Below are 14,206 nucleotides of genomic sequence, written 5' to 3'. Positions count from 1 at the left end.
TTTCCAGGAAAACGAGGTGTCGCCAATCACACTCCACTTCACCCGCAATGCTCCACTGTATATATATATATATATATATATATATATATATATACGTATGTATGTATACACCTCTTACAACACTGCAATCCCACAAGCATTCAATCCATCTCAGAGGGAGAAAAAGAATTGCAGACTGAAAAAAAAATAAGTGAAAAGAAAGGAAAAGAAAGAAAATGGCTGAGAAGAGTCTGCAGGTATACCCCTTGGCACCTGCTAATGGGAATCCGAGGAGTGATGAAGAATCAGCTTATTTACACTCCAAGGAGCTGAAGAAGAAGAAGAGGCTCAAGTGCTTTGCATATATCGTTCTTTTTGCTGTGTTTCAGACCCTAGTCATACTCACTTTCGCCCTTATCGTCATGAAAATTAAGACCCCGAAAGTCAGGTTCAGCACGGAAACAGTCCAGGCCAGTAACCTGGTCATTGGCACAGCGGCATCTGGTTTCAATATGAGTTTAGCGGCCAAACTCACTGTGGAGAACACTAATTTTGGGCACTATAAGTTTGATCAGACCACCGGCACCATCACGTACGAAGGCGTGAAGGTGGGGGAGTTTATGATTCCTAAGGCCCGTGCTAGGGCTCGTTCCACAAAGAAAATTGATATAGTGGCGGATGTGAATTCCAACACCCTTAACAGTGATCATGGGACTGGGTTTTTGACACTGAACAGTCAGGCCAAGTTGACCGGAAAGGTGATTCTTGTAGGGACCCATCCCCCTTATGACACGTGTCACACATCCCCCTGATGACACGTGGCACACATCCCTTGATGACATGTGGCACGCGATCCTATCCGGAGTATCTCCATCCGGATTTCCCCAAGAGTACACGTGGCGCGTTTCTCCTATCCGGACTTCCTAAAAGGAGAAGCACACGACACTCACAAACATTACATCCGGACGACCGCCACAACACATCCGGACAACCAACATAACCTATCCGGATATGTTTATCCGGATCATTGACAGAAGTAAGCAAGTCTTGCACGTCATCACAACAGCCTGCCATGGCCCACGTTCCGCCACCTGCAGAGTGAAAGGACAGGAATGAAGTGACGGCAAGTCACTTCCCACGATCTCTGACAATCACGGTGCCTCCCACAATCTCTGTCAGCCGTCCGTAGGGTGATGATGATCCTGCCACCACCTAGTGGCATCATGACAAGCCAAAATATCTTCCTACCATTAAAGAGGGAAACAGAGCTTCTGGTAATATATATATGAGCCTTCACACAAAGAGGAAGGTAAGCCTGCAATACATAGTAAAAGGCCAATTGATTATTCTCTCTAACCATGGCTGACAAAACCATCGGAGGGTGTGTCCGGACACCTTGTCCGGACGCCTTTTGCAGGAACAGCTGAACCAGGAATCTATATTGGTTGAGATCGTGCGTCCATCCATTTGGCAACTACGTGGATCATCAGGGACGCGAGACCTCAACATTGGCGCTGTCTATGGGAATATTTACTGATTCAGTCACCAACAAAGATGGCCACACCTTCCTGAAGCCATTCATCTGTTAGAGGAGAGGAAGATAATTCTAAATGGCGCAAAGTCATTGAAAGAAGGCAATTAGCAAGCGAGCGACAACTGCAAGCTCTCCTTCAGGAGACGACAAGGTTAAGAGAAGAAAATGCAATATTGCGTATCCAGGCATCATCGACGGGGCCTCCCCGTCATCAGCATTTGAGGGGCCAAGTAGCCAACTCAAGGCCTCACCTAGAGTCGATATACCCCGGAACAGCGAGACCAATCCCTGAAACACGTAACGCTGGGCCACACGAGCCACACACACCCATGCCTCGAGCTCCCCGTGAGGAAAGCTCGAACTCCACTCGTTTCTCATCTAAGAGACAACGTGACAGGAGATCCAAGCTGTCGGGCGCGATGCGTGCGAGGCTAGGCCCCCAGGATCCTGGCAGGCCAAGGCCGCCAATAGCCGCCACATGGGGAGTGCACCATGATCCTGCGGTCACCCCTATGCCGCAGAATGTACCATTGCACCGTGGCCCCTTGGTCACCCCTGTGGTGCAGAACGTTCCCCCGTACCAAGCGGTACGTCAACCTGGGAGAAATCTCCCAAACGAGCCACTCGTTGGCTCCATTAGCAAAAGGCTGGACGATATGCTCTCCACGCCTTTCTGCTCTCATATCATTCATTACGAGCCCCCAAGGGGATTCCTCGTGCCAAAATTCTCCACATACGATGGGTCCAGCGACCCCTTCGACCATATTATGCATTATCGACAGCTCATGACTCTCGATATAGGCAACGATCAACTGCTGTGCAAAGTATTCCCTGCCAGCCTACAAGGGCAGGCTCTCTCATGGTTTCATCGCCTACCTCCCAACTCTGTTGATAATTTCAGAGACCTATCGGAAGCCTTCGTGGGACAATACTTATGCTCCGCTCGACATAAACAGAATATCAGCACTTTGCAAAACATAAAAATGCAAGATAACGAATCCTTAAGGGAGTTCGTAAAGAGGTTCGGTCAGGCCGTATTACAGGTAGAGGCTTACAGCATGGACGCTGTCTTACAGATCTTCAAGCGAAGCATCTGTCCAGACACTCCATTTTTTGAATCACTCGCTAAAAAGCCTCCTACGACGATGGACGACTTGTTCCGACGCGCGAGCAAATACTCAATGCTCGAAGATGACGTACGGGCAGCCACCCAGCAAGTCTTGGTTGTCGGACAGGCATCCAGAGGGGATGCCCAAAGAAGTGCCAAACTTCCGGATAGGCCAAGGCTGTCCGATTGAAGGCAGGAAGGGCCAAGTCGCCCGGAAATGCCACCCCTCACACCCCTTTCCATATCCTATGAGAAACTCCTCCCTGTAATCCAAGGCATGTCCGACTTCAGGTGGCCTAGACCCCTTGGAACGGACCCATCCAAACGAGATCATAATAAAAAATGCGCCTTCCATAAGGAGCATGGTCATACAACGGAGGAATGCAGACGCCTCCAGTATTTGGTTGAAAAGCTCATAAAAGCGGGACATTTAAAGCAATACCTCCGCTCAGATACAGGAGGTAGAGACGCTCCCCGAAATCACAACTCAGGAGCCCCCAGGGCACCAGCCGCCCCCAAGGCCATTATAAACTATATTAATGGAGGCCCATCTTACGAGGAGTATGACTCCAAACGAAAGAGACAAAAGTTGTTACGGGCCGCATCGGTACGCGAGCGTATCAACTCCATCTGGCCTGGACTAACTGGAGGGGGCCCTCACCCCATAGATGAGACAATCATTTTCCCACCAGTAGAACCCACCCGGACGCTACAGCCACACCGCGACGCCCTCATCCTATCCCTAGAGATAGAAGACTTCGATGTAAGACGCATTCTGGTTGATCCGGGCAGCTCGGCCGATCTTGTGTAAGCATCGGTCGTCAGCTACATGGGACACAGTCTCGCAGGCCTTGAAAACCCTAGGCGAATCCTATCCGGATTCAACGGGTCGTCAACCACTTCCTTGGGAGACATCATACTACCGGTCCAAGCTGACCTAGTCACTCTCAATGTACAATTTTCGGTGGTACAAGATTTATCGCCCTTCAATGTCATATTGGGACGCACATGGCTACACTACATGAAAGCCATCCCCTCTACATATCATCAAATGGTGAGTTTCCTTACCAACGATGGGCAAATTGATCTATATGGCAACCAGTTAGCCGCTCGCCAATGCTACCAGATAGCACGAGAAGCAGGGTCCAGCCAGGAGGATGCATCCCTCCCTGAGTCCAGCCATGCACGTGACCAATAACAATTATTGGGTCCGGCGGACAAAGATCCCCCGGCAGCGGATCCCTTACAAACAATCCAAAATTCGGGAGAAAGTGCTCACCTTACGAACATCAGTTCCCTCATGACATCAGAAGAAACCCAGAACATGCAGAGCGCCCTCAGACAAAATCAAGACGTCTTCGCGTGGGCACATTCTGATATGAAGGGAATTCATCCCTCCATTACCTCCCATAGACTTAACGTCTTGCCAACAGCCAGACCTATCCGGCAGAGGGTTAGACGTTTCCACCCGGACAGGCAAAAGATCATCCGGGATGAGATTGACAAATTGCTAGAAGCCGGATTCATCAGAGAAGTAGATTACCCGGACTGGTTGACAAATGTAGTAGTAGTACCCAAAAAAGAAGGCAAATGGCGGGTGTGCGTCGACTATACCAACCTCAATAATGCATGTCCAAAAGACAGTTTCCCTTTGCCACGAATAGATCAAATTGTGGATTCCACTGCTGGGCAAGGGATGCTCTCCTTCCTGGACGTCTTCTCCGGATACCACCAAATCCCCATGGCCCCAGCTGACGAAGAAAAAACAGCCTTCATAACGCCACACGACCTCTATTGCTACAAAGTCATGCCGTTCGGACTCAAAAACGCTGGCGCCACTTATCAGAGACTGATGACAAAGATATTCAAACCTCTAGTTGGCCGCACAGTAGAGGTGTATATTGACGATATCGTGGTTAAAAGCAAAACCCGGGAGGAGCATATTCACCACCTACAAGAAGTTTTTAACCTCTTAAGAAAGTATGGCATGAAATTGAATCCCTCTAAATGCGCATTTGGCGTAAGTGCTGGCAAATTCCTGGGATTTATGGTCAGCCAAAGGGGGATAGAGGTTAACCCGGATCAAGTCAAGGCAGTCATAGAAACACCAGCCCCCAGAAGTAAGAAGGAGTTACAACGCCTCACAGGCAAGCTCGTCGTGCTAGGGCGTTTTATAGCCCGCTTCACTGATGAACTGCAACCCTTCTTCATGGCAATCCGCAAAGCTGGAGCAAGCGGATGGACGGACAGCTGTCAGAACGCCTCATGCAACCACCTATCCTGAGCAGCCCTATCCCTAAAGAAAAATTATACATGTATCTGGCTGTATCAGAGTGGGCAATCAGCGCTGTCCTATTCCGTTGCCCCTCTCCCAAGGAACAGAGACCTATCTATTACGTCATTAGAGCATTGGCGGACGTAGAAACCAGATATTCAAAGATGGAGCTAACGGCCTTAGCTCTTCGAAGTGCCGCCCAAAAGCTCCGTCCTTACTTCCAAGCCCACCCGGTGATTGTGCTAACTGACCAACCCTTTCGCAACATCCTACACAAGGCAGATTTAACCGGAAGAATGCTTCAATGGGCCATAGAATTGAGCGAATTTGGAATCGAGTTCCAACCTAGATTGTCCATGAAAGGACAAGTGATGGTTGACTTCGTACTGGAATACTCCCGAAAGCCTATCCAGCACAAGAAACCCAGTGAAGAAGAATGGTGGACTTTGCGAGTCGATGGAGCCTCCCGATCGTCAGGATCCGGAGTAGGGCTCCTGCTGCAATCTCCAACAGGAGAACACCTGGAGCAAGCCATCCGGCTAAGGTTCCCCGCCTCTAACAATGAAGCAGAATATGAGGTCATTCTATCCGGATTGGACCTCGCCCTGGCCCTATTCGTCTCCAAGCTTCGAGTCTATAGTGATTCTCAACTCGTGGTAAGACACGTCCAGAAGGAATACGAAGCCAAGGATGCACGCATGACACGATATCTGACTAAAGTAAGGGACACCTTGCAGCGATTTACCGAATGGACGATTGAAAAAATCAGGCGGACTGAAAACTCGCGTACCGACGCCCTGGCAAGCATAACTGCTTCCCTTCCCATCAAAGAAGCTATATTATTGCCTATATACGTGCAAGCCAAACCTTCTGTCGCAGAAGCCTCCACTTGCAACGCCATTGAGGCAAACGAAACAGACGGCAAAGGCTGGATGGAAGTCATCATAGAATACCTCCGGACAGGCACCCTGCCCGAGGATCCCAAGCAGGCACACAAGATTCGGGTGCAAGCCGCCCGCTTCACCCTGATTTGGGGGCACCTGTACAAGCGATCCTTTACAGGTCCCTACCTCAGATGCCTAAACCATTCAGAGGTGCTGTATGTATTAGCTGAATTGCACGAGGGAGTATGTGGAAATCATTCTAGAGGACGATCTTTGGCGCACAGGGCCCATTCGCAAGGATATTACTGGCCCACAATGATGAAGAATGCGGCAGCCTATGTCAAAAAATGTGACAAATGTCAAAAACATGCCCTCATTCCACATGTGCCATCAGGGGCATTGAAACCGATTTCAGGCCCTTGGCCCTTCGCGCAGTGGGGCATGGACATAGTGGGACCCCTCCCAGCCGCACCCGCCCAGAAGAAATTCCTGCTCATCGCCACGGATTACTACAGTAAATGGGTGGAAGCTGAAGCATATGCTAGCATCAAATACAAAGATGTCACCAGGTTTATATGGAAAAACATTATCTGCCGCTTCGGAATCCCCCAAACCATCATAGCAGACAACGGTCCACAGTTTGACAGCATCGCTTTCCGGAATTTCTGTTCAGAACTAAACATCTGGAATTCATGCTCCACACCATGTTATCCTCAAAGTAATGGGCAAGCAGAGGCCACAAACAAAACACTAATCACTGCCTTGAAGAAAAGGCTTGAGCAAGCCAAAGGAAAATGGGTGGAGGAGCTACTCGGCGTCCTGTGGGCTTATCGAACCACACCCGGACGTCCAACAGGAAACACTCTCTTCGCCCTCGCATACGGTATGGACGCAATCATTCCTACAGAGATAGGGCTACCCACTATCCGGACCGAGGTAGGAAGGCAGGATGATGCAAATGCAGAAATAGGAAGAAACTTGGACTGGATAGACGAAGTAAGAGAAACTGCATCCATCCGGATGGCAGACTATCAACAAAGGGCATCAATTCACTACAATTGCAAAGTAAGGCCCAGAAGCTTCACAAATGGTACGCTGGTCCTTAGAAAAGTTTTTGAAAATACTGCTGACATAGGAGAAGGAAAGTTCCAAGCCAACTGGGAAGGCCCCTACATAGTGCCTAAAGCAAGTGAAAGTGGAGCCTATCATCTACAAAAGCTAGACGGAACCCCATTGCAACGACCATGGAATGTATCTAATCTAAAGCAGTATTACCAATGAAAGATGAGACAAAAAAATAGAAGCGCAATTTGAACAAGTATATTTTATTGATACTTGTGAAAAATTACATACAAAAAGGTCTCCGGACTACAAAAATACAGAGAGAAGATAGCAGTAAAAAATTACAAAACGAAAAGCTCTCATTGAGTAGGCTTGCCGCGCAGCTTCTCCTCTTCACCCGGGGGAATTGAAGGGACGTCCCGCTTGATGCCATGTTTCTTCATACAGCAGCGATAGTCGAAGAAGTACATTTCATCAACTTGCTTCTGGTAATCCGTTTCAAGTTCCTCCCTTTCCGCAGCAAACTCACCCTCCAGCTCTTCTTTTTGCGCTGATAAACGCAACTGCAACTCTTCTCTCTGCTTCTTCTCAATGGACACCTCTGTCTGGAGATGCCTCACCTCACCCCTCAGTCGGGCCATCTCCTCTTCCGCCTCGTACAGACGGGCGTCCGTAGAATCCTCCCAGCTCTTTGCCTCAGCAAGCTCTTCCCGAAGAGTCTCGTTGTCCTCTCGGGCAGTGGATAAACTGGCTTCGGCCTACTTCAGTCTCAAGCGCAACTTCTCTTCATCATTTTTTCGCTGAGAGACGAAGGACTTTGTATAATCCGCAGTTTGCAGCAGGTCAGAAAGAAGATCACGTTGATGAGCCATGCCGCGAAGGCCACTCACCAGCTGCAGAAAAATACACAAACAAAGAAAAGCAAAGTTACAAACCATGTGACAAACACATCAGTATGGCAATGAAATTAAGAAACGAACTATACCATTTCCACCGTCTCGAACATCTTTGCTGAGGGCACAACAACGTCTGAGCCGAATGGAATCTGTTTCAGCTTCTCTTCAAACTCCGTGTAGCTGAAAGGGCTAGCGGAGATGCAAGCTGCATCATCAACAGGACTTCCCCCCCAACGAGGCATTAGAGAGTGATTCCTTCTCCGGGACCGCGACCCCATTATTCTCGGCCGGCTGGGTCTCTCCAGGTGAAACCCCATCCGGGACCAGCACTGGGGTGGTTGGGTTCTCTTCTGCCATCTTCGCCTCACTACCCTCCGGGTGACCCTCCTGGACGGACGAGCAGCTGACTTCGATGCTTTCCAAGAACCGATCCTGAAGCCACCCAATGAGGCCAGACTTCAAGTCGCGTGCCGGACGCGACCTTCTTCTAACTAGCCCCTTCACCGGTACAAAGGCACGAGGGCTCGGCCCATAAAAAGGCAACCCCTGGCTATCTGCCCTCATTTCTTCTGTTGGGGGTGCCGAAGGGGGCAAAGTTGCAACACAAGAGGCCCCGGCTGCATCCGCATCCGGATGAGGAGAGCCGGGTTGATTTATAGAAGTCGTTTCCTCAACTAGAAGGGTCAGGCGTCCGGCTGCTGATGACCCCGAGTGATTCAGACCCGCGAGCCGTCTGGAGCCGCTTGAAATAGAAGGCGGGAGGGGGTTTTCTGGCTCCCTTATTGTTATTTCATTCACATAAGTTGAAGGGGGTGGTACAAATTCCTTCGAAGGAGTTGGGACTTTTACTGCTTTTCCCTTATTCAAGACCAGCTTCCTCTTCTTTTTCGCTGGAGCACCAGCAGGTGGAGAGGACGCTGACTGTTTGCCACCCGGAGCCTTCCGCATGAGCCCTTCTTGTCTTTTCTTCTCCCGCTTGTTGAGACGGGCCTTGCATGTCCGGGCGTCTGCCTTCCGCACTGCCGCATAGAATGGAAGGTCTTCAAGAATGAAATGCTCCCCAGCCACCACTTCTTGGGGCAGCCGCCTTGGGAGTATATTCAACACGTACGACTGGGGCTCTTGGGCGACCAAGCGGAGGTTCTGCGCAGAAAGAAGCGTCTCGCAACTCCACTAGGCCGCCGCAATCTCGAAAAGTCTATTCAATTGGTTGAACGAGGCCTTCTCCATCCACTCCACTAGTTTTCCCCTTTTATCCTGGCCTGCATCCAAACAAGTAAAATATGTCAGCCGCCTAAACAAATGCTGACTCACAAACCGCGGAAAGGCAGGAAGTAAATTAGTTATACCTGGAACCTTCAGCGACTGGTTGGGGGCAAAGGGCCTATCCGGATGCACCACCAAACCCGCCCATACGCCCTTGACCAGCACTTGTCCCTTGGTGGCCCCCTTGGTCGAATCAGGCAGGCTGGTCACCAGCTGCAGGGATGGAAGGCTAGCGACGAAGCTAAAAATATTATTCTTCACCTTCTTGATCGAATAAATGAAGAGAACCTCCAACAGCGAGAGGTCCAAATTAAACAACATGCTCAGGATGCTGCATCCCATCAGCACCCGAATCATATTGGGATGAACATACACCGGAGGAATCTGGGTGAAGTGTAGCATTCCTTAACCAAAGAAGGGAGGGGGAACCGGAGCCCAGCATTGAATTGCTCTTTGGTGAAAAAGATGGCGTTATCCTCCGGTTTCTCAGGCAACACGCCCTCTCCATCAAAAAGTTCAACAAACACACCATTGGGAATGCAAAAGCGCTCACGAAACTCCTTCACATTCAACTTGTCCACAGATTTCTCGACATGAGCATCTCCGGACGGGCCAGATAAAGCAGCTTCCTTGTTTGCAGACATTTTTTAGCCTATGACGGAAATGGAATCTGCATGGAAGAGGGCCAAAAGTCAAAACACAGCAACCCAAACCTCACAAGCTTAAACTCTACCACAAAGAAAGGTTGACAACCCAAAAAAACTACAGGAGGGCGATAGAAATCCTCAAACACACCCAAAACACAGACAAAAACCCTAGAAGCCAACATCAACACTCAGTCGCAAGCAACTTGCCCAAGCAAGCCAAAAACAAACCAAACAAAGCAGACACAAGAAGGAGAAAGACAAGAATATCACACGTACCAAGTGTAAACTGGAGAAATAGGGTTGACAATCGCAAATGCAGTCACCGTCACGACGTGAATATTGCCGGTTCGCTCAAAAACGAAGATACGCAGAAGGTAGAAGAAGCAATAACAAAGAAAACGCAGTAGGAAAAATGCAACAGGAGGACACAGTTTGCTATTTATAGGGAGACAGCCCCTCAGTATCCTAAACGCTCAGATACGCTGTCATTGAAACAACACGCTGCCTAGGGAATACCCAGAGACGACGGCTCATCATAAATGCACTTCTGTCTCTTCACCCCCGCTCGCCATGTGGTCCAATGAGCGCAAAAAGCAACTTCAGTTTCAAAAAGCAATTATTTTTTAACCCGCCCATTTTGCTCAGGCAAAATTGACAAGTTAAAAAAAGGGGCATTGTAGGGACCCATCCCCCTGATGACACGTGGCACACATCCCCCTGATGACACGTGGCACGCGATCCTATCCAGAGTATCCCCATCCGGATTTCCCCAAGAGTACACGTGGCGCGCTTCTCCTATCCGGACTTCCTAAAAGGAGAAGCACACGACACTCACAAACATTACATCCGGACCACCGCCACAACACATCCGGACAACCGACATAACCTATCCGGATATGTTTATCCGGATCATTGACAGAAGTAAGCAAGTCTTGCACGTCATCACAACAGCCTGCCATGGCCCACGTTCCGCCACCTGTAGAGTGAAAGGACAGGAATGAAGTGACGCCAAGTCACTTCCCACGATCTCTGACAATCACGGCGCCTCCCACGATCTTTGTCAGCCGTCCGTAGGGTGATGATGATCCTGCCACCACCTAGTGGCATCATGACAAGCCAAAATATCTCCCTACCATTAAAGAGGGAAACAGAGCTTCTGGTAATATATATATGAGTCTTCACACAAAGAGGAAGGTAAGCCTGCAATACCTAGTAAAAGGCCAACTGATTATTCTCTCTAACCATGGCTGACAAAACCATCGGAGGGTGTGTCCGGACACCCTGTCCGGACGCCTTTTGCAGGAACAGCTGAACCAGGAATCTATATTGGTTGAGATCGTGCGTCCATCCATTTGGCAACTACGTGGATCATCAGGGACGCGAGACCTCAACAATTCTGATGAAGGTGATGAAGAAGAAGAGGTCTGCAGAGATGAGCTGCAGTTTGGTCATTGATGTGAACAGAAAGGTAATTAGTAGTGTGATGTGTAAGTGAGAAAATGGAGTTGATTTTAGGGATTTGGGCTTATGGAATTTTATTTCCGTTTGTGGATATTTGATTCCAGTAGTGTTGCTATTTTTTTCTTCACTCATGTTTTTGAGTTTGAAACAGTCTTGGTATATGTAATATATGAGCTTGAAAATTTACTGGGGTTTGATTTCTAGTTCACCAGTCTTATGTGGTAATAGGAGGCGGCTCTGCTCTAACCCCAACCTTTAATTTCAAGTTCTCGACTTGAACGGTGTTTTTGTGACAAGCAAACTAATTAAGTTTGAAATAGTGGTAAACACAGTATATATATATATATATATATTTTGATACTTGAATTTTACGAATATATCAAAAATATAAATGATGAAAAAAAAGGATCAAATACAAAATAATCAATCCGGTAGGATATATAGCAATAAGATGAAAGTAAAATTGGGTGTGTGTGACATCTTGAGTACCTTAAAAAGGTATCCTTTGATATTATAATTTTATTCCAAAGAAAATGAGGAAATCTTTTTGTATGGTAGTTTATTAATGGAAATTATGCAGGTAGACTGAGCCACCATCATTTAATAAAGAGATTTTAGGGTGACTGATGACTTGGAAGTCAGGCCCATGGTCAGGGGGCCAAACCCCTTTCTTTATAATTTTAGGACCTACCTGCCAAGCCAAAAGCTCTCTCCTTCTGAATTAGCAAAGCAGTTGACTGCTAGACCTGTTCCAAACTAATTGTTATCATCGCCCAAGTATGTAACTGTCTTCAAGTTTGGTTAATTGAAGTTAATTTAGGCTAAGTTGAGCTTGGCTTTTGGACTATTAAGGCAGAGCCCCTTTAAAGTAGAGGAGGCTTGAGAAATAAAATGTGTTTCTTTCCTCTCTTACACCAATCCTTTCGAGAAACCTTTTCACCAAAGAGCAAGGCCCTCGTAAATGAGTTCCAACAAAAGTTTTGACCTTGTCAAGGTTAAAACTTTAGAAAAAACATTCGATATTGTTTTGATGTCCTACTAAACTTTAAATCATGATGATCAAGTATATAATTAATTAAATTTGAGTGAGATATCAATCCTATTAATAAAAAGAATTTGGATGATCTTTAAAAATGCCTAAAAATCTTAATTTGAATATTTTATTGATAAGTTTTCTGTCTTAAATAGTGAATAGAATTACGAATAAAAGAATCATTTAAAATTTTTACAACACAAGATCCTTTATCTTTATTTTTGTAAAGAAAATTGAAAAACTTCAAGGCATAATCTTTTTTGAGAATAAGAGTGCGTTTAAGAATGATTCTAGAAAACGTTTATAGCATTTTTAATACTTGAATGATAAAAATTTTAAAGTAGTATAAATATTAAAAACACTTCCTAAAATTACTATCAAACGAACTCTAACTCTTCTATTGTTTAAAAAAGAAAAATGAATTTTTTATTCTTTTTTATTATTATATTTTTAATAGCAATTTTTGGATTATTAAAAAACTCTTTGAAATACTCCTTCCATTTTTTAAATATTAGATGGGTCGGATTAACTTATTTGAACACCAAAACCCATTTCTAATAAAAATAAATTAAAATAAAATGCAAAACAATGATTGAGATGTAGGTGATTTTGTATGTATAAGATGCCAATTATTGAATATAAAACAATAGGATTATAGTGGTGCAAAGTGCATCCACTAGGTCTTGATTGATAATACTTTTTTGGTACCAAAAAGGAAATATTCGATACCTTAAGGCTTAAGTGTTTGCTTTGCCCTTGATCCAATCACAAACTCACCTATTTTCGCTGGCATATCGATGAGGGCAAAGATCGGATCTATACCCTGTTCTTTCCATTAAGAACAGAGTTCAGCCGGACCTCCCAGAAGGGCAACATATGTCGCCCAATGGTTGGCCGCAAGAGAGAATCAGCTTTGAGGAAAAGCATACAAAAGGTGACTTTAATCCTACATTATAAAGGCCATTAGAGGGTTAAAAAAATATAAACATTACAACAACCTGAAATCACAGAAAAAGACACCGCCATAACGCACACGGCCCACGACCCAGTCAGATCTATTCAACTCCCACGTATCCACGCGGTTGTTGGCGCACTAAATTATAGATAAATATATACATGTGGGCGCTCTTTACGTTTTACATATCTAGGTGACATCGCAACTCCACGCAGACACTTCATTCACAGCCCTTCCCTGCTCTCAATCCACCCAAAAAACCGAACCCAGATCACCCTTTTTCAATCTCAGATCATGCCTGAAGACAACCAGTTCCAACCCTTGGCGCCTGCCCGACTCCATGGTAAGAGCGACGAAGAGTTCGGTGTTTTCAAACCCAGAGCGTCCAAGCCGCCGCGGAGGAGCAGTAAATGTCCGGTGTATGTCCTTGCCGGGCTCGTCATACTGGCCGCGATTGCATTAGTCTTTGCGTTAGCCGTCTTGCGGGTAGAGGCTCCCGATGTTGAATTAAAATCTGTTGCAGTGAAAAATCTAACGCATGGAACTTCACCATCGCCTTCTTTTAATGTAACGCTCACTGCAGAGGTCTCCGTTCAGAACAAAAACTTTGGTGCCTTCAATTTTGAGAACGGCACAGCAACAGTCCTGTACGAGGGCATGGTGGTCGGTGATGAGGAATTTAGCAAGGCTCACGTTGAATCGAGGAAGACGAAGAGGATGAACGTTACTTTGGATGTGAGATCAGATAGGTTGTGGAATGACAAGAATCTAAGCAGTGATATTAGCTCCGGGAGTGTGAATCTGACCACCTATGCCCAGATGACCGGAAAAGTACGGGTTATGAAGGTTGTTCGGCGGCGAACAACGGCGAGGATGAACTGCTCCATGACTCTTAATCTGACGAGCAGTTCCATCCAGGATTTAGTATGCAGATGATTGTAAGTATGACCATCAGTTTTGGAGATTGAGATTAATCTTTTTCCAAGAGTTTTTGGTTCAGACTTGTGTAGAGTTAGCGTTCATACATGTAAGTATTTTTCAATGGAACAGAAACTTGGCCCAAGTGCTGCTTGGTCTGCCAATTCATTAATGATGGTTGATGGGTA

The 14,206-nt window shown here is 46.6% G+C and overlaps 2 protein-coding genes and 1 pseudogene across 3 annotated transcripts; all 3 read left to right on the top strand.

Moving 5' to 3' along the window:
* Nucleotides 1–213: 213 nt before the first annotated feature.
* On the top strand, nt 214–11,298 carry LOC117906364 (late embryogenesis abundant protein At1g64065-like). Of its 2 annotated transcripts, none has more exons than XM_034819360.1 (2): nt 214–740; nt 11,045–11,298. In XM_034819360.1, exons 1-2 carry the CDS (start codon nt 216–218, stop codon nt 11,144–11,146), a joined length of 627 nt encoding a protein of 208 aa, XP_034675251.1. In that variant the 5' UTR covers nt 214–215; the 3' UTR covers nt 11,147–11,298. The 2 variants fall into 2 exon arrangements, with proteins under 2 accessions (XP_034675251.1, XP_034675259.1); XM_034819368.1 differs by having other exon boundaries at nt 214–745; nt 11,050–11,298.
* LOC117906353 lies at nt 2,170–3,819 on the top strand (annotated as a pseudogene).
* A 2,005-nt stretch (nt 11,299–13,303) lies between the features above and the next one.
* On the top strand, nt 13,304–14,206 carry LOC117903964 (late embryogenesis abundant protein At1g64065-like). The gene has a single exon (XM_034816491.1). The coding sequence runs from the start codon at nt 13,395–13,397 to the stop codon at nt 14,034–14,036; it is 642 nt and encodes a 213-aa protein (XP_034672382.1). The 5' UTR covers nt 13,304–13,394; the 3' UTR covers nt 14,037–14,206.

Source organism: Vitis riparia, chromosome 2 (assembly GCF_004353265.1).
Source record: "Vitis riparia cultivar Riparia Gloire de Montpellier isolate 1030 chromosome 2, EGFV_Vit.rip_1.0, whole genome shotgun sequence".
NCBI classification, from domain to species: Eukaryota; Viridiplantae; Streptophyta; class Magnoliopsida; order Vitales; family Vitaceae; genus Vitis; species Vitis riparia.
The sequence above is the reverse complement of the archived record's forward strand: the minus strand, read 5'-3'. Positions and strand labels throughout refer to the sequence as shown.

Excerpts from the sequence above, each read along its gene's own strand:
- LOC117906364 (XM_034819360.1), top strand. The coding sequence starts at position 216 with ATGGCTGAGAAGAGTCTGCAGGTATACCCCTTGGCACCTGCTAATGGG. Across the intron at positions 741-11,044 it reads CCAAGTTGACCGGAAAGGTG|ATTCTGATGAAGGTGATGAA; the intron begins ATTCTTGTAGGG and ends GAGACCTCAACA.
- LOC117903964 (XM_034816491.1), top strand. The coding sequence starts at position 13,395 with ATGCCTGAAGACAACCAGTTCCAACCCTTGGCGCCTGCCCGACTCCAT.